General features: G+C 41.9%; 1 protein-coding gene and 1 long non-coding RNA gene across 3 annotated transcripts; one reads left to right on the top strand and one right to left on the bottom strand.

The window, feature by feature from the left end:
* Window positions 1-6,691: 6,691 nt before the first annotated feature.
* On the bottom strand, window positions 6,692-7,305 carry LOC113463683. Of its 2 annotated transcripts, none has more exons than XR_003388370.2 (2): window positions 7,203-7,305; window positions 6,692-7,063 (listed from the first exon to the last, which is right to left on the bottom strand). It is a non-coding gene; the product is annotated as an uncharacterized LOC113463683 (long non-coding RNA). The 2 variants fall into 2 exon arrangements; XR_003388371.2 differs by having other exon boundaries at window positions 6,692-7,059.
* Window positions 7,306-10,359: 3,054 nt separating this feature from the next.
* On the top strand, window positions 10,360-17,534 carry LOC103721456 (regulator of chromosome condensation-like). The gene is made up of 5 exons (XM_008811681.3): window positions 10,360-10,694; window positions 13,099-13,169; window positions 13,277-13,549; window positions 13,733-13,888; window positions 16,755-17,534. Exons 1-5 carry the CDS (start codon window positions 10,360-10,362, stop codon window positions 16,985-16,987), a joined length of 1,068 nt encoding a protein of 355 aa, XP_008809903.2. The 3' UTR covers window positions 16,988-17,534.
* The last annotated feature ends 1,544 nt before the right edge of the window (window positions 17,535-19,078 follow it).

The raw sequence follows: 19,078 nt of genomic DNA, 5'->3' as shown, positions 1-19,078 counted from the left end.
ATTGCTTCATCTTTCAAGAGTGTAGCTATATGTTGCCTTGCTAAGTAGCTGGTGTCAATGAATTAAAGTCATTCATCTACCAAATTGTGTGAACCCTTTATATTCATTTAACCTGATATACATGTGCATTAAATGTGCCATCTCAATTTTGTTGAACATTGGTGAAATCCGTCATTGACTGCAACTTTTTAATGGATACCATGTAATGAATTGAAGTTTTGGCTCGTTAAACTACTAACAACAACAGATCATCTTATATGTCAGTATATCACACATGAATGCAATTTTCCCTGGATGATATTTTAATGATACCTTGGAGTTTGCAGACACAGCTACTGAATTTCCTGAGAATGACTTGGAATTCATTTGTCTGCTGGATTTGTTTGAATCAAGTTTTATGACTAAGATTATGCTTCGTGATTGCATGTCATGATTCATTGTAGGTGAGCTTTATACCTGGGGCCGTGATGAAGGTGATGGTAGATTGGGCCTTGGCAGCGGGTGGCGGTCCAGGTGAGGCGGTTCTCTTGGAACTCCATCCAAAGTGAACGCACTACCTGTGCCTGCTGCAGCAGTCTCTTGTGGTGGATTTTTCACAATGGCACTAACTTCAGATGGCCAAGTTATGGAGTTGGGGAGGTGAGGATGTTTCTAGTATCTGTGATATTTTGCTTCAAACGGCTATGAACATTAAGTACGTACAAGTTGATTTATTTTTGCTTCATTTTTAGATTATCAGATAATGACGTGAATTTGAATATTTTTGACCAAAATTGAAGATATGAATCTAAGGCATTATTTTCTGTATGAATTTATCTTTTATGGAATTTCATAAACTTAAATTATATATTTTAAGACACACATCAAGTTTGTTGGTTTAATCATATATTAACTTGTTGGTTGCCTAGCATTTTGATTAAAGCATTGATTGACTTGATAACTAGAAATAAAATTTTAGTTTCTTATAGAACTTTGATTAGCTGTTAAAAAGTGAAAGATGAAAGGAATTCAAGGGAAGAAAGAAAAGAGCACATTTTCTTTTTTCTTTTTTTTTGTGGGGGGGGGGCGGTAACAAGAAAAATTACTCAGGATTAACATGATTCTGGACCAGTAACCAATTTTTCTCGAGTTTCTTTTCTCAATCCTCTGTCATATTCACCACATAAAATGTAGGGAAAATTTTAGACTTCCCCGCAAAAGATCCCTGATTATCTTATTTTCCACATTCTAGATTTTTTGTACATCGTGAAATAATGAAAGTGTGTTCTTTCATCTTTCTTAAGTTGCAATGTTTTCATAATACCTTAACAATTGCATCAGGTTACTGACCTTGTTATTGTAGCTGCACACTAGACCATGTAATTGAACCTGGATTACTTAAAACTTGGAATTATGGTATCTAATGGCATTTTATTACCTCTAGCATTTCTCTTGCTAATAAAAACTGTAACCTTTGGCACATTTTTTTCTTTCTGTATGGAGCAAATAGCATAATTGAGCCTAAATCTATATATCTTATGAGAATTGCAACTTGAATTCATGGCCTATGCAGATTTGCATTTTGAGAACTTAGATGTGGAGAGCAAATTGAAGAAATGACCTGAAATCTTTGTGTACTAATTTCTAATCAAATTAGTTGGGATTCAGAAGTGAAAGAAATCATTTTATCTACTAATAGTGCCAAATTAGTGTATTACAAAACCACACCCCTATTGCTACGACTGTAGATATAGGTCTTCTTAAAATGCTACTAAAGAAGGATACACTAAATATGTAGATTTTTATTTTCATTAAGCTAAGATAAATTGAAGTAAGACATTTTTAAATTCGAAGGCCATTACGTAGTTATGTTCCCGGACAATATGGGGTTATGCGAGGGACAAACAAGGGGCAGACCTAACATTTACCCTTTTTTGTGCACAAAGTGGCTGCTATAGGACTCGAACTTGAGCCATTGCACTTATCAACCTAAGCCTTTACCATTAACCAAGCAATGCCCCTTTCATGCAAGTTAATGTCTTCTCTAAAATTTTTCATAACAGCTTTGCATGCATGTATAGTGTCAAAGTTTTCATTTTTATTAACTTTTGCTTCCAAGTAGAAAGAAACAAATCTTCATTAATAACTATGTTATATTCAGTCTTTGATTGAGCAACAAGAGCACTAGATTCCAAGTACTTAAACCCTAAGTACATAAAAGATGGAAGAGTGGTTAAAAAAGAAATCTGAAACATACTTTACCTTCATTTTTAACTGTTGAAAGTGACAAATGAAGGCAATTCAGTATTTTCACCATATGTCCATGAATCGAAAAAGCCAATGAGGAAAAAGTCCAAACATGACAAGGAATACGGGCCCTTTGTCGAGGAACTTAAACCCTAATGATTCCTACTAAATCAATTAAAGATAGAAAGATAAAAAATAACAGGATCAAAAAGAAAAAAAGAAAATCAGTTATACAATGCTGAAATTGTATCTTCTTGAAGAATCGGAGATTCTGCTTTTTTGCATGCATTTTTTTTTGATACAACGACAACTCACACCATACGTGCATGAGTTACACCTATAAGAGTCAAAAAGAAGAAGTTGACGAAGGGGTGGGGAGCAGATTCGTGCTCTCCCAGCGAAATCCTCCTGGGTGGTATGCCGCATAGGAAGTGACCCGGTCGGCCGCACTGTTCACCTCCCGATAGACATGGGTAGCCCGAAATGCTGCATTGCCCTTTCACAATCTCACATATATCTTACAAGAGCGGGGTGCCTATCCAGACGCTTGTGCCTGTCAGCACTCTTCTGAATCTAGGTAATCACAAGGGCCACGCCACCCTCAAGGTGGATGCAAGAAGCCCCTAGTACCAATCTGGCAAAGATAATGCCCTCCCATGCTGCTCTTTACTCCGCACCACTAACTGACTCATCGAAGATGTGCCATCCCACGACCGCAATGAGTTTGGACTCATGATCCTTGATCACAAAGCTCACTCCACCTCTATCTCCGTCGTCAGCGATACTGCCATCAAAGTTAACCTTGAGAAAACCAAGGGGTGAGGGCTCCCAAGAGACCAGAATGGTCTTGGGCGCTACACTAGCTAAGTGGAAACTCCAGATGTTCCTAGCCGACCCAGGCAATGATGCAACAGTAGTGCTGGTGATCTCCACTGCGTGGAGTAAAGCCATGTTCGCTATTGTCTTTGGGTGCATTCTTCTGCCCTCAAAGATTTGGACGTTTTTGTCCAGCCATATATGATATGCCACATAGGTACATCTAATGCCCCACTCCAGAGTGCTCGATCGCTGTCGGGCTTCCTTTAGCCGGCCTAAAAAGTCCTCTGCCGAAGTCCCACTCTGCGGTGAGTCCGTGGCCCAACTCCACACGTGAGCTACATGGGGGTACCCAAATAGTACATGACTGATGGTTTCCTCCACACTGGGGCATCCCTCACATATTGATGTGACTCGCACCTCCCGCCTTGCCAGCACACTTCTCGTTTGGTAAGCAACCTCAGACCACCTTCTAAAGAAAGAGGACGACATGGGGATGAATGCGTAGCCTCCAAATCCATCATCCATCCGTCGAGTAGACCCTCGCTGACCAGGACTTGTAGTTCTCGAGCACCCACCCTCGTCCTTCCAGTTGCACTCCACACTCTCATGTCCGTGGTCTCCCCTAGTAGGGGCCGGCAAGGCCAAGACCCTCGCCGTCAACTACTCCCCAAACGCTCTGCGGACACGATCCACATCCCATCTTCTCTCTCCATGTGCAAGCAGATCATATACTCTTCTCCCTGCCAAACACTTCGGGTCAAACATGGTGGGCCATCGATCGAGGGGCAGCTCTGACACCCAACAATCCTCCAGTGCGTCAATAGCCCGCCCATCTCCGATGGCCCATTTGATCCGGGAGCACCAACGGAGCACGAGCGCAAATTTCTCTCTAGATGAAAGAGCAGCGACGACCAGTACGAAAAACTGACCTGACCACCCGCTCCCCATACTTTGCCCTTATCAGTATGCACCATAGGCTCTTGGGTTCCAAAAGGTACCTAGCCACATGTTTGGTCGCCATAATCTCTCGTTGGACTATCAGGAAGTGAACACCCAGACCTCCCCACCTAATCTGCTGACAGATCACATCCCAAGCAAGAAGGTGGTGTACCACGCCCTCCCCCTCCTCGTCTCCTTCAGATGAAGCTTCTGAACATATGCTCCAAGGCTCTCAACGATGCCACTGACACAATGGTATTAGACAATAAATAAACTAGGATCGAGCTAAGAACCGACCCAACCAGGGTGATCCTCTTCATCTTTATAAAGCGCTCGCTTGCCACCCCTCCATCCTGTGTCTGATATTCTGTTCGATGGCTGAACAATTTTCTCGTCTTTTTTGCCCGACCAGTGATTGGAACTCCAAGATACCTTAAGGTGCTCCCACGCTCGCCCATGCCTAAGATCTCCATGATGGTCCTCAGTCATGCTTTGGTTTTCGGCTGAAACAGATTGCTAACTTATCCAGATTCATCCTTTGCTCAAAAGCCTCACAGTACACCACCAAGATCCTTCGTAGCACCTATGCGGAGTGTCTCTTAGCTCGGGCTAGTCATAAAAAATCATTCGCAAATAGTAAGTGAGAAATCTGGACTGACCCCTCCACTGGTCTGTAGGCCTCCAATGCTTGATCCTTAGTGGCCTGTCGTAGCCATCTGGACAATGCATCTAATAAATGATGAATAAAAGAGGCGATAATGGACAACCCTATCACAGTCCTACCGCAGACTCGAAAAATGCTGGTGTACCATTCACTAGGATGGCAAAGGAGGGGGTTCGGATTCACCCAAAAATTCACTTGATACACTATTGATGAAAACCGAAGCTCTTCAAGGATTGCGCCAGGAAACCCCAGTTCATCTTGTTGTAGGCTCTCTCCATATCAAGCTTGATGCCCATCAAGCGCTTCCTCCCAGACGCTTCTTAGAGGTTAGACTTGAACTCCCGGGCTATCAGCAAGTTGTTGGAGATGCTGCGCCCCCCCAACAAAGGCTTCTTGCTTAGGGCTGATAAGCCTAAGCAAAAACCTCCCTACTCGTCGCACCAAAATTTTCGCTACAACCTTGTATAAGGTGGTGCACAAGCTGATCAGACGGTAGTGGCTCGGCTCTGTAGGATTTTTCCTCTTTGGAATCAGGGTGATGAAAGTCTGCTTCCACTCACAAGGCATGCTGGCTGAAATAAAGAACAGCTAAACAACCTCAATTATGTCTTTCCTAACAATGTGCCAGTACCTCCTGAAGAAGACCGAGAAAAACCATCCGGACCGGTGTCTTATCCTCAGCAAGCGATCAGAGGGCTTCCTAGATCTCCAAGCTTGATACTGGCCTAATCAGCTTTGCATTCTCCTTCGTCACCCTCGATGCTGGTGCAGGCGTTGTGGATGATTCCATGCCACCCGACACATCTATCACCTCGATCTGAAGAACTTCTCTAGCACACTCTTGATGGCACTGGGGTCCTCCGTCATTTGTCCGTTGCCCTTCCTGATATTGTCGATTTGATTCCTTTGTCGGCATATGATCGTCGATTGATGGAAAAACTTGATGTTCCTGTCCCCCTTCATGACCCACTGAATTCTTGACTTCTGTTTCCATAAGATTTTCTGCTGCCGAAGAAGTGAATTATGCATGGCTAAATAGGCCCTGAGTTCTTCTAGCTCCACATCTGTCATGCCTCCCCTCCTCTCCTCCCGCTCCTGGAGGTTAGCAATTGAAGCCTCAATCTTCTCAACCCTTCTGAAGATGTTTCCAACCTTTACTCGGTTCCACTTCCTCAACTGGCATTTGGTTAGCTCCAATTTTCGTGTCACCCTGTACATAGCATTTTTCTGCACCGACACCTGCCAAGCCTTCCTTACCACCTCCCACGACCGAAAGTAGGAAAGCCAAATATTCTCAAAACAAAAGGGCCAAGAGTAAGGGCATATAGTCGAGGTACTCACTAGAACTGTGCAGTGGTTCGATGCTATCCGAGGTAGATGAGTCACTCGAAAGTCTGGCCAGTGCTGAATTCATCCCGCCGTGGCGAACACTCGGTCAGTCCTTTCACTCGTCCCAACCTATTGTTGCACTAGGTGAATCTCGTCCTGGTGTACCTCAGATCAACCAGTCCATTCACTGCTATGAACTCCTAAAATTTCCTAACTTCTATCTTGTTGGTGAATGCCTTGCCCCCTTTCTTCTCCTGAGGACCATCAATATAATTGAAATCCCCTGCCACTACTGCTGGAAATTCCTGCTGTACCAAACTGGATATTAGGGGTGGCAATTGGGTCGGGTCGGGTCATAAACGGGTCGGGTCACGTGCAGGTCCGGTCAGAAAATTATAAACCTGAACCCGACCTGTTTATTAAACAGGTCAGAAATTACAACCTGAACCTGTCATGTTTAATAAACAGGTAACCCGACCCGACCCGTTTAACCTGTTTAATAAACAGGTAACCTGTTTGCCCAACCCGACCTGTTTAACCTGTTTAGACCTGTTTAACCTGCCCAACCCGATCCGTTTAACCTGCCCAACCAAACCTGTTTTAATCTGTTTAATAAAGCAGCACAAAAAAAGAAGATAAATGTAGAAAACATTATAAAAATCTTGTCCCAACATCATTGACATTAAAAAATCATTCAATCTTTACAAAAAGCTGAACATAAAGAATACAAGTTATTTGTTCATTCATCTAATACCAGCAATATTCAAAAAGTATTTAATCTTTACAAAGACAAGGAATACAAGTCAAATCATCCAAATTTACATATGGATTTGCCCGAAAATACTATCTGCTTCACATAGAACAAATGTCAATATACATGATCGCCTCCAATGCTAGGAAAGCACGGTACTTCTTAGCAAGCTTTTTGACCAGCTTCTTATTTTTGTTCATTTTTTTAGTGCTTCAACATCCCTATTTTTTTAGCAAGCTTTTTTGACCAGCTTCTTTTCACAAGAAGAATACTTTGCTTCCACAAATTGCTCCGGTGCTGCTCTTTTTGAGTCATCATCTATTGAGATACCCTGGCTGATAATCCCCATGGCATGAGTATTGTTTTCAAGAGACTGAAGATAAACTGCATCTCCCCTTTCTTTCAATTGGTCATATAAATAATAAAATGATTGAATAACAAGTAAAACCCGACTATTTTGATGCAATAACTAACCTCAAGAGGATCAAATTTGGCACCCAGATTGCTAAGTTTAGCATGAGCTTCAGCATAATCCTTGAAAAATGCATCCTGATCCTCCGCATATTTCTCAGCATAAGCCAGCAAAAATTAGAACTCGTCAGACATATATCCTTGAGTTGGATCATCCTGAAGGCAGCACGAGTTTCTCTGTTTACCTTGAAAGATGGGTCCAAGGAGCTGTTGTCGAACTTCAACCATTGGACTGTCCATGACTGTCCTCCAGGCATTGGCATATGTTCACACATCATCAAGAATTAATATCACCAATGGCAACCATAGATAATATGCAGTCAACAGCCTGTGGCACAACCACACCAAATACCAGACTGACAGATGATTCAGACAAGGCACAATCTAAGCAACTCTGTTCATTAAAAATCAAAATCATACATAGGCAATGTTGATGATGATGACAATAATGATGATCATGGTCGAGGCGATACTGTTAGTTTGCAACAACATCACAAACTAAACTCTTGTATGTTTACTTGCATACAAGACACTACATTTATAGCTGACAAAGTTAATCCACTACAAGAGAAGAGTGCATGCAGAAAAAAAAAAGTTCATTCCTTCATTATCAGTCAAAAGATTACATTTCAGTTCTAGAATATTGCTTCCTTTTCTGTTGAAAAATAAATTTTGAGAACTTATTAAACAAATTATGATGTGTGAACATATGCCAATGCCTGTCATCCAAAGATGGATCATCTTACCTTGAAGTAGCTGTTGTCGAACTTCAACCATTGCACTGTCCATGACTGTCCTCCAGGTGCTCCAGGTCCATCTTTCTATAAGCAGCAGATACAAGTCAACAAGATGATTATACCAAACCCTGTTGTATGTACAGAGCATGCAAAGTTAGATGATATGTCTGCAGAAGCAGCAGAGCCAACTTAGCACTCAGATGATGAGGTTTCAGTAAAATTGCGCTTCTTCTCCCGAGAATCATTTGCAATCTGAGACATTGCTTCCATCAAAAGTTACAAACTTACAATAGCAACCTGTGCAAAAAAAGAATCTAGCAAAAGAAACTATCAAATAGCTATAAGTATCAAAAGAAGCCACACATAAAATTGATGGTAAAAATAAAATTGAATATGTTAAGTTACCAATGTTTAAGCTAACACAAAAAAAAGGGGTACTCTCATCAGCATGCAGCTTGATGGCATACAAATTTCCCCATAGATGAACTTGTCTCATTATAATGAAACATGGTGGGCTTCAATCACACTTTTCTTTTGGAACAAAGGCCTCTACTCCTAGGCAGGTCTGTTCAAAATTTTGATATTTGCTTTGAAACTTCTCTTGCTGATTTGAGACGCATAGGCTACTCAAAATTTTTAGATTAACTGAATCTCCAGTCCGAGGTGAATGGGAGCAATATATTTCCTGAAATGGAGTGTTATTGGTTGCTGGTGCTGCAAATGGATTGGATGAATGCTATTTGTACTTTTGGATCAGGTCTCCATTGAATCTTAGTTATAGCCAAGGTGACGATAGGGTGTTTCAGAAGCTTGACCTGGCCAACAAAATTCAAAGTTGAAAGCCATTCCTGTTGGGTCTAGTCCGAGCTTATGAAATTGTTGATGGAAGAAATCCCCAAGAATGCTAGACCTTGACAAAGTGCTCTACCGTTTGATGGTGAATGTCTTTTCTGCTAATATTCTTTAAAAAAAACAAAAAAATTATCTGATATTATAAAACCTTTGGGGTTTTTCTAATATCAAAAAAAGTACTAGCAGTCTAGCAGATCTATACAAATCATGGCCTACTTTAACAGTATGATTCTTATATATTTGTTGAAGATTAAAATATCAAAGAGAACAACAGGAGAAAAGAGAACAACAGAAAAAACCCTAGAAATCCAAGAAATAAACGTAGGTAGGGATGAATCCGTACCGTATCAGATCTGAGAGATAATTGGAAGAAAAAAAAATAAACTAGACGAGTGAATCGAAAGCATTCATCAAAAGATGGATCTTACCTCGGTAGAGCAGAGGATCCGACCTCGCACGCACGGAAGACTTTGAACAGAAGAGGGAGAGGGAAGGCGACGGGAGCCAAAGAAATCCCAGGACCGGTCGAGCCGCCGTGGTCGCCGTCGACGGGGAGGCGGAAGTAGTCGGCAAGGGGGACGAGAGGGCGGAGGTGGAGGTCTAGAGGAGAGGGCTCGGGAGGCGAAGAATCCGGAGCTCGGGCGGCACCGAGAGTAGAGGGGAGAGCGAGAGACAGAGACTATGAGCTCGGGCGGCGCACAAACGGCAATCCCTAACCCTAAGGACCTCGCGGTGAAATCGGGCCAACGCGGTGAAATTGGGCCGAGGCGGAGAATTGGGCCGGCCCTGAATCTTGTGGATTGTGGCCCTTATCTATCAGCCCAACAGTTAAACAGGTTATACGGGTTAAACGGGTCCGACGTCTAAAACCCGTATCCGACCCAATTAATAAACAAGTTAAACGGGTCAACCTGTTTACGACCCGAACCTGTTTAGGCCAAATCCAAACCTGTTTATGGCGGGTCGAACACGGGTCGGGTTGGCGGGTCGGGTCATATTTTGCCACCTCTACTGGATATCTCATCCAACAGTACCCACAAACTGCAGAGAAAATCCATTGGCGCCCATTTTCTTCTGATATGACCATAATGACCTGTTGATTATATTTATGACAAAATATCAATGTTACAACTTCCTAGCCGCCAAGTCACAATAATCCCTCCGACAGCCTTTGAGATTCTACTGCATAGAACTCTCATGATCTTGGCAAACCCCACCTGGCTCGATGCAGACTGCCCCCCGACAACCGAGTTTCGAACAACACATATCTCTGGATCATGTAACTGTACAATCCTACGGAAGGCCGGACGAAAGGATGGCTTCCCGCCCCGCCCCCCCCCCCCGACAATTCCATAGCAGGTTTTTCATTCACCCCGTTGGGGGGTTGGTCATCACTCGTGAGCCTCACCTCCCCAGCCTCCTTCACCACCAGCTCATCCGAGTCCTTGCCCCTCTACCAGCCCTTGGAGGACTGTTTTCAACTGTGCCACAACTTTCATTGAGCTCCTGGCCCGTTTCAACGGGCCAGCCCAATGTCAGCCTCCCCCATAGCCACATCGACCGGGGCCGCTATGGCTCGCTCCGGCAGGCTCGGAACCGGCACCGGGCCTAGCCCATCGGCCCCACTTGCCCCCGACTCAGAACCAGAAACCCCTATCCTCCCCTCATCACCCGAGTACGCCGAGCCGCCGGCTGAGCTGCCCCCTTTCACTGGCGACCTCCGCGCCACCTTGGAGGGCTTTTGCGGTCCATTCGAGTCGCTGCCAAACTCGGATGAATTCGGTCGAGCCCTCAGGGAACTCAGGCCGGAATGGCTAGATGACGGGTCCAAAGTTGACTCCGGGATGGTCGCAGTCGCCCTCCTCTGCCGCACCTCAACAACGGCCACCTTTGGCTATCGGACCTGGTTAGTGGCCAACCACGATCCGAAGATTGGGCGGCGACCCTGGTCAGACACCTCCCCTCCTGGCTCCGCAAAGGCCTCCACGACCATTGGCACAGGGGATGCCCTAACCCCCTCCTCCGTCGATACTGTTGGGGGGGAGGGGGGAAACGATATTCCCCCTCGACATGCTCGATCTGGGCACATCTGTAGCAGGACGTCGGCAAGTTTTCATAAACGAAAGCCTGCCAGTGTCTCATCTCCTCCCCCTTGATATAGATCCCTGGCTTGAGCGATTTGAGGGCATCTACTTCCACCTTGACCCGGGCAAATCCTAGCTTCCGCACCTAGTATGTGAATCCATCTAGGGCCAGTGGCCGGCCGCCGTCGCAATATCCCATATTGACTCCTTTTCCTAATACTCCAACAGAAGGGAGGGGAGCCGGATCCATACAACAACCCAGCTCACGGTCTTGACGCCTGGGGCAAAGTTCGGCATCCAACGCTCCATGGCCAAAAGTTGGTCGGCCACTAGCCACAGGCCGTTGGCCAGTGCCACGTCCCTGTGCCCCTCGCTCCTAAAACGAACGATCAAGTGCTCCTCCGCCATCGGGAACACCTCGATGTCATAGTCGAGCTTCCCCCTCAGTCTTAATTCCCGAGCAATCCATTTCGCCCGTACCTGCCTTCCCAGACTTCGGAAGATGACTGACGTGGACGCCCATGCCTTTCGAGCCTTCCCCACCCTCTCCGACGGCAGCTCGAGTACCTCTATGAAATGCTTTAGGAGGGTCTCGAGTTCCTGTTTCGATATGCGATGGTTGGTCCACAGTGGCTGCTGAGGCTGAGCTTGGGCCACTGTCGACCACATCGGAAGCTTCTCCACCTTTCTCGGGGTTGGCCATTCACCGCCTATGCCTTTCCCCTTGGCCTCGCTGGCCCTCTATTCCTCCTCTGCCTTCTCCTCCGTCGTCATCACCGAGCTCTGTTTACTCATCACTGTAAACTACCAAGTGCTCGTCGAATCGTCATTGAGGACACACGAATATTGACGCAAACACCAATTGGTCGCACTGGGCGCAAACGTATGTTTTTATTCGTTAATTAAGAGGAACTACAAAGCCTCTGTTATATATGCTCTTCAAGGCCGTCTGCATGCTTTCATTGTCATAGTTTATTTTGGAAAGATATCAACTTAATTATTTAATTTTGCACAAAATTGTTGGGTGTTTTTTTGGCAAACTGTTATACATTTAGGGTCCCATTATGATTTGTCCATTACTATGAGTATAAGGCGGGTGGTAGTCTGAACAAGTGTGCATCAGACATTCAAAATTTGTGTATTGAGTGTTTTGGAAATCTGTTCAGTAAATGTGTTTTGGAAACCCTGCAAATGTGTATAGCTTGTCTTGTACTTAGACCAATGTGTATTCTTCTGTAAAAGAAATTCTGCAAAAAAAAGAAGAAAAGTTAATTTTATGCAACATTCACTTTGTCATAATTAATTTAGAGCAGTCTGCTTTGTTCACGAACTGCCAACATTCCTACTGAAGAAGTTCTGGAGCTTTATTTTTGTCGAGTAATCCAGAGTGTTGGTTAAACTGGTCAACATCTGTAATGCACAATTCTGAAATCGTCATTTGCCCAAAAAATAGGTGCATTTGATAGCCCAACGTATTGATTTTGCGCTGTCATAGTCAATTTTGATTTTTCAACGGTCTGCTCGGTTTACCAGTTAAATGTCATTTGGAGGTGTTCTGGAGTTCCATTTCTGTCTAACAAGTACTTCTGGTGGAATTCTATGAATCGGGGTCTCTCTCTCTCTCTCTCTCTCTCTCTCTCTCTCTTGTGTGTGCGTGTTTGCATGCTCTGTGGTTCCCACGGAAAAGATAATGTCCCAAGCAGGGTACGCCATACTCTTCGGTACCAGTATCCGGTACGGGTGGCATATCGATATTCGGTACGTCCAAAAAATTTTGTATCGTACCATACCGACACTGTGCTGGTGTGGCACCGGTACAGGATTTGGTACTGAGACGGCGAACTTTGTTCCCAACTAAAAACTTCATAGACTTAGTGGTTTTGTATTTCTATTTTTTATAAGATACATGCTGATCATGGGGATGAATGGAAGAACAGTCTTGTAGATACCCCAATGGCATATCTGAAGAAAAATCTGTAGATGGAGAACTCATTTCAGTCTAAAACAAAATACCTGGCAACGTGGTCCCTTTTGGGTGATTAATACTATTTTGGAATATGAGTACATCTTAATGTTGTAGTATAGTTTTCTGTTTCTGTTTATTTTGTCTTGATATAGTTAGTCTATTTATGAGATCACAGAAATCTTAACATTATTTTTTGTTATTATTTTACAGCTATACCAACATTTTATTTGATTCAATGGAAGTATCTAGATTTTTCTCAGTTTTCACTTTCCATATGATAGAAACTTCCGCACCAATTACAGTTTTGCTCAAAGTGCCATTGCTAAAAGTGGTTCTTATCTGCTTACTCGACTCTTTCTTATATACTCTCGAATATAGACATGCTGTCTTGTGTTGCACTAATATAGACTAGAGATCAGTGCACTTGATGCTTTTCAGTTTTCGGGCATGTTGGATACAAAGTTGCTGTACTGTTGGAATGCAATGAAAATTCTGTTAAATATTTAATTATCTTCCTCGGCAACTTTTCTGACTTTGACCTATCAGCCAACTGCTTAGCAATAGTATATTGTTTTTGGGCAGCAAATTCGAATTTTGAACTAGGACGGGGTGATAGAACAAGTGATTGGAAGCCACGACTTATTCCTAGCCTCAACGATGTTCGAATCATTCAAATAGCTTGTGGTGGTTACCATTCTTTAGCTTTAACAGGTAAAATAGTTACAGTGTCCTTCTCAGGAGTTTGATAGATTGTGAAAAATTACGTCACCTAGCAGTTGTCATGTCAAGTATTTCTTTATTTCTGCTAATGCTCTTTGCTGTTAACTTACTATTTAATATGTGGATGTATTTAGACAATTCTGAATAGAAATTAGTATCTCAAGATGTTCTCAGATAATGGCAAAGTTCTTTCATGGGGCCATGGTGGTCATGGTCAATTGGGTCATCATTCTATTCAAAACCAGGGAGTTCCTCTTGTTATTGAAGCTCTGGCTCAGGAAAATATTGTCTTTATAGCATGTGGAGGTTCATCTTCAGCTGCTGTTACAGGTAAGGCTATATTTTCAGATACTCTTAGCTTACTGCGTTTCTTGTTATCTTACCTGGTCTGTTTGCATGTTTCTGCAATTTTCAACACTGGATGTATTTCATGGCCAATTTTAGTTGGTTTGCTTTTAGTTGCTCAAACCAATTGTCTGACTGAAATCCTGCCCATTTTGGCTTTGTTTACACTTTGGCTGATAATTGGTTGCCAATTCAAGTTTTTCCACCATCTCAGACGCAATTTATTGCTCATATTCTCTTCCTCAAGTTTGCTTTTAGTTTGTTCTAATGCAACGGCCTTCAGTTTGCTATCCTCTTCTTCAACTTCCTTTTCACAAGCCATGATGGTCTCAAAAGCTCCAGAAAGTGGATTATTGTCAATCCTTGAAATTTCCTTTCCTTTTTCAGGGTTAGTAACTCTGTATATTGTCTGGTACCTTATTTCAAACATCAGGAAAATTATTAGTTGAATGCCTTAAAAAGTTATGAAATTTTAATTATTTGTTTCCTTTCATTTGTTTTAAAGAAGCATTGTTATTCGGCAACCTAATAAATTGAACGGCCAACATTTGATCAAAATTTTGACTGGCTTTAGTTAAATTGGACATTTTCAGCTTTCCATCTTCATGAAAGTGATTCTTTACTTGCTGATTTTTCATGCTCTTTGGCTAACTCATGGCTTTTTCTCCAATGACTTCAGCCGCATCAATGTCAATTTCATGTTAGGCTGATCTGGTTAATATGCACCAAAAGAAGAAATCTTCTTTTAAGCTTTTTTTGTTTCTGAGAATTGTACTATAACACATGACCCTAGTGGCCAGTTTAAATAAGTCTTAAGTTTTTCACCCTCAAACTTTGTCTTTAAAATCTAGATAATTTATGCTAACTAAACAAATATTCAATTTCAGATACGTGATATGACATCAATCCCTAGTTTTCTTAACTTGTATAATGTATTGCATGGCAGTTTCTCCTAGCCGCTGCCTCAGCCTACATATGTCAGCCATTGAGACCTCAGGCTCTATTCAAAAGAGCTGAGCTTGAAATTGTTGCACCATCTCTTGCCACAAATTAATGGAATTCACTGGCAAGTTAACATATTATGCCAAGATTGTTGAGAAGTATGTATTCAAGATAGTTTCTCCAAATTGAACAGTAAATCAACCAATGTGTTCTATGGTTGATTTGTTTACATCCCAAGAAATAATGTAAACTCACGTAACTTGTGCCAGCGAGGTAAGTTATGCAATTTAACAGTCCATTTAGAATATGTTTTTTGGTGTATTGGATGTCCCACTGATTTTATCCGCAGGCCCATGGTCCATAATATTCCCAGGTCATATCTTGCAATTAGTTTCGATTCATATTAAACTGGGGATTGCCACCCAAAGTAGTTCTGTCTTTACTCACGGTCCATTTTAGCCAATTAAACACCAGATTCTTCATCAAATATAGGTTTATCATGTTGATTTCTTCATGTCTGGTCATTTCTTCTCTTACAATATTTCCTCCTTTGTTGGCTAGAACTTAGCACGTGCAGCAGATGGTTGTGGAGGATGGGTAGGTTGAGGCTGCACATTGTCATTTGAATTTAATTGTTAGGTCACTACGACCAGTAACTGTTCCAGCTCTGTCTAATATTCCTTGTTTGCTCCTACTTTTATTTCCTAATGGCCTCTAGGACAGTTAACTTTGGTCTAAGGTCTCAAATTATTGGTCACTTGCCAAGTGACTTGCTTAGAAACTTAATTGTTCGTTTCACTAATTTGCTGCCTGAAATTGTTTCCTAAATTTCCAAAAGCAGATATTCATCCTCCAAGATTTTCTTTCTCAAACTTTGTTTGGATTAGAGTTCTATTGGACCTCTACATCATTTGATGTTCTGGTTTGACTTCTGCATTAAAGTGACCATTGCTGGTTTCATTCTCGCATTTTCACAAAAATATGTTTCCCTTGGCTTCCCTCTTGTTGATTGGAATTGATTCTTGATTAACTGATAAACGACTGGTTGGTTGAATTATCAATTCAACCATTTTAAGTGATTTAGGTGATATAGGTTCCACTTGTCTTGATGAAGTTGACTTCAACATTTGAAGTGCTGAACAAGATTACTGTTTAACAAAAATGACTAAAGAAAAACGTTAATGAAAATAGCTGTCCAACTAACCTTAACAGCTTAAGCTTCCAAGAAGCACCATTCTACTTGAAACCAATCATTGAAGATAGCTATTACTCCAATCCAAACTAATTGATAAAAGCTAAATTTTAAAAGATAGGATGATGATGACATGAGCATTATCTCTGTGATCAATGGCAAGTGGGGGTCTGTGGGCTTTGAGTCTCGAGTAGTGTTACCCTCACGATTTTGCCCAGTTATGGATGGGAATTCCTTCCAACTCCAAGCGAAAATCCTGGGTTCGGGTCTCAGACCAGCCCAGGTACTTACATGGGTGGGACTCCTTCCTAACCTTTGAAAAAAACGAAAAGATAGGAGGGAGAAATATTCAAATGTTGGTGATGCCCTCTTTTCTTTGTTCCTGTCGATGTAATAATTGTTCAATTATTGCAACTGGGACTGCTCAGTTAAAACTCCTTGGTGTGGTAACCTCTCACTTGGATGGAACTGTTCAATTTGGGCATTTAAAATAATCTGGCATGGAATGAATCTTCTCAAAATTGGCCTCCATATCGCTATCATAGCTTTTTTACTATTTCTTGTGTATCAATAGAAATGTCTCTATTTTCAGTTAATGGAAGAATATACAAGGCCATAACCAAATGATCTTTAATTACTCATATAACCTGTTGAGTTACTGGTATGGTAATGGTAGTTTTCAAAATTTAACTATTAACATTTTTCTGGACAAATCAGACACAGGGAAGTTATTCATGTGGGGAAATGCAAGGGATTGTCAGCTAGGTGTTCCTGGGCTACCAGATGTTCAACCTTTTCCCATTGAAGTGAAGTTCCTTATGGAGGATGAAGAATTGGGCCCACATCATGTTATTTCTGTTGCAGTTGGTGCATCACATGGCATGTGCTTGGTTGCAAGACAATGCCAATTGCTAGAGGATTTGCCATCCAGATTGTACCAAACACCTTAATTTAAGAAGCCACAGCTCTCCTAAACTATTGTGTATAAACATCCTAGCTGAGATTGTAGAGGAAGTCTGCGATTCATTAAAATCTGAGTCCAAGTAGTGCTCCCATCTATAGCAAATAAATTGGGGGGAAGAATCCTGGTGAGGAGTAAGAGTCCATACAAATTTGAGTGATCGGCTGCAATTGATGTCTGATGAAACAAAGTAGAAACTGTGGTATATAGTGCTGATAGTGTTGATGTGCACTTTGGACACCTCCATGCCAGGGAACGGCGAACCAAATGTTGCAGATATAGTAGGAGAATTTTTACGGTTTCATTTTGATATTTTTCTTATGTGATTGTTGCCCTTGTAATCACTACTGCAAGGGACAAATATGATCACAGTGCTATATCGTAGCCCACAATCAGGAAACAAGAGTTGAATAAGTATTTTTGAGTTTGCTGGTTGAAGACATACTTGTTTCTGGCATTCTGTTTGCGGCATTAAATTTCATACACCTGTGCAGAATGATATTTTATGTCATTTGCAGCTGGTGCTCAAGATTCAAGGTTTTGACTGCTTTATACGTGGCATTGAATCCATCTACTTAATCTTGCACTCCTTTTAAGTTGAAGAGGTACCTCAGCTTTATTAAACAGTGCAACAATATGATGCCTAGAACTCTAGTTCTTTTCTAGACTCCAACAGCAAGTTCTTGACTCCTTGGCCTTTTTCTACAATATGTATATTTACTTGAATTTATCTGCAAAATGTATCTTGGCTATTCCATGAAGAGGGGTGGTACATGTCAGGTGTTTGGTTTTTCATCTTAGTAATTCGAACTCTTTTTTACGATCCTCTACTACAGTCAATGACATATCTGCTATTACAAAAATAACCAATGTTATAGTCGCCATTGAATGAGCTAACTAGCTAAACTTGCAGACCGGGCTGTCATCCGAGCAGTTGCTACACTCAATTTAGAGATTGTGACCTCAATGACAATCAAAATGGCCTGCGATGTTTAGATTTTTATGGCCAAATCATAGGATGCACTCAATTTCAGCTGAATTCAGTGCCCGAGGATTGTAGGGTATTGAGTGCTCGAGTTTGTGCCAAGAGTTGCTTGTGATTTCTGCTTTCAGGCTGTATTACAGAAACATAATCAAGAGGTCTGTTGTTTGGATTGGAATCTCTAGCTTAGTATGGCGTGGTGATGCAATATGCCATGTTACCTGGAGGAGATGATTAAAGAGTTTACATAGAATCCATGAGTACTTCTCTTCAGCATGCAGTAAGGGAAGCCAAGCAAGGTTGCCAACTAGTTGGCTGACAAAAGATCCCTTGAATCACGTCTTGTATTGAACTATGAGAAGCCTGGTCTACTTATAGAACTTAATGCCCTTATTGGAGGCATCTTTTAAAAGAGGAAAATGTGGCCGTTTGACTGTTTAGTAGCTTTTGGATGGTCTCAGCTGAGTCACCCTTGCTCATTCCTTTACCATTCACCTTCTTTTACAACTTTTAAGAAGGCCGGGATTTTGCCATGCCAGAGTTACTTTGACTACCTTAGAGACTTGCGAGACGTTGCCCACATAAATTTACTGATAAGACTCCACTGTTTCCGGATCATGGTTAATGCATTAATTATTCACTAAAGAGCTGCCTAAGAGAATCAGATGGTGCTCTAATTGCTCCCATTTCTCTAGGAGGAATTTAAATTATATTTCCATCTAATCTAATGAAGCCGAAAAAGGCTTATGTAGTCATGTTTTAGCCCTCTAAAAAGAGGAGCCAATGATGCCTCAACGATTCTTCCTCGTCCCTTATTATCTCTATTCTATATGATGTCAAGGCCTTGGGTGAAGCCATCAATTGCCGGCCAGCGATGAAGTTTGTATGAAAGAAATTTCTTTTCTTAGTATGTGCATCATCTTAATCTAATCACCCTCATAATAACGCTTGAGAGAGAGAGAGAGAGAGAGAGAGAGAGAGAGTCGTCAAATATGTGTGTAGTTATCAGTTCTCGTAGTCACAGAGAAAAAAAATATGTAACCAAAAATCTAATTGATAAACTTTTATTAGTTGATAGGATCATGACCATTTGTCATA

The sequence above is a fragment of the Phoenix dactylifera genome, unplaced genomic scaffold, assembly GCF_009389715.1.
Source record: "Phoenix dactylifera cultivar Barhee BC4 unplaced genomic scaffold, palm_55x_up_171113_PBpolish2nd_filt_p 001787F, whole genome shotgun sequence".
Classification (NCBI taxonomy): Eukaryota; Viridiplantae; Streptophyta; class Magnoliopsida; order Arecales; family Arecaceae; genus Phoenix; species Phoenix dactylifera.
Note: the sequence above shows the minus strand (reverse complement) of the source record. Positions and strands in the feature narration are given on the sequence as shown.

Bases quoted from the DNA above. Each gene is read 5' to 3' on its own strand.
- LOC103721456 (XM_008811681.3), top strand. From the start codon at position 10,360: ATGGCTCGCTCCGGCAGGCTCGGAACCGGCACCGGGCCTAGCCCATCG. The intron at 13,550-13,732 runs GTAAAATAGTTA...AGATGTTCTCAG, and splicing joins CCATTCTTTAGCTTTAACAG to ATAATGGCAAAGTTCTTTCA. The intron at 13,889-16,754 runs GTAAGGCTATAT...TGGACAAATCAG, and splicing joins ATCTTCAGCTGCTGTTACAG to ACACAGGGAAGTTATTCATG.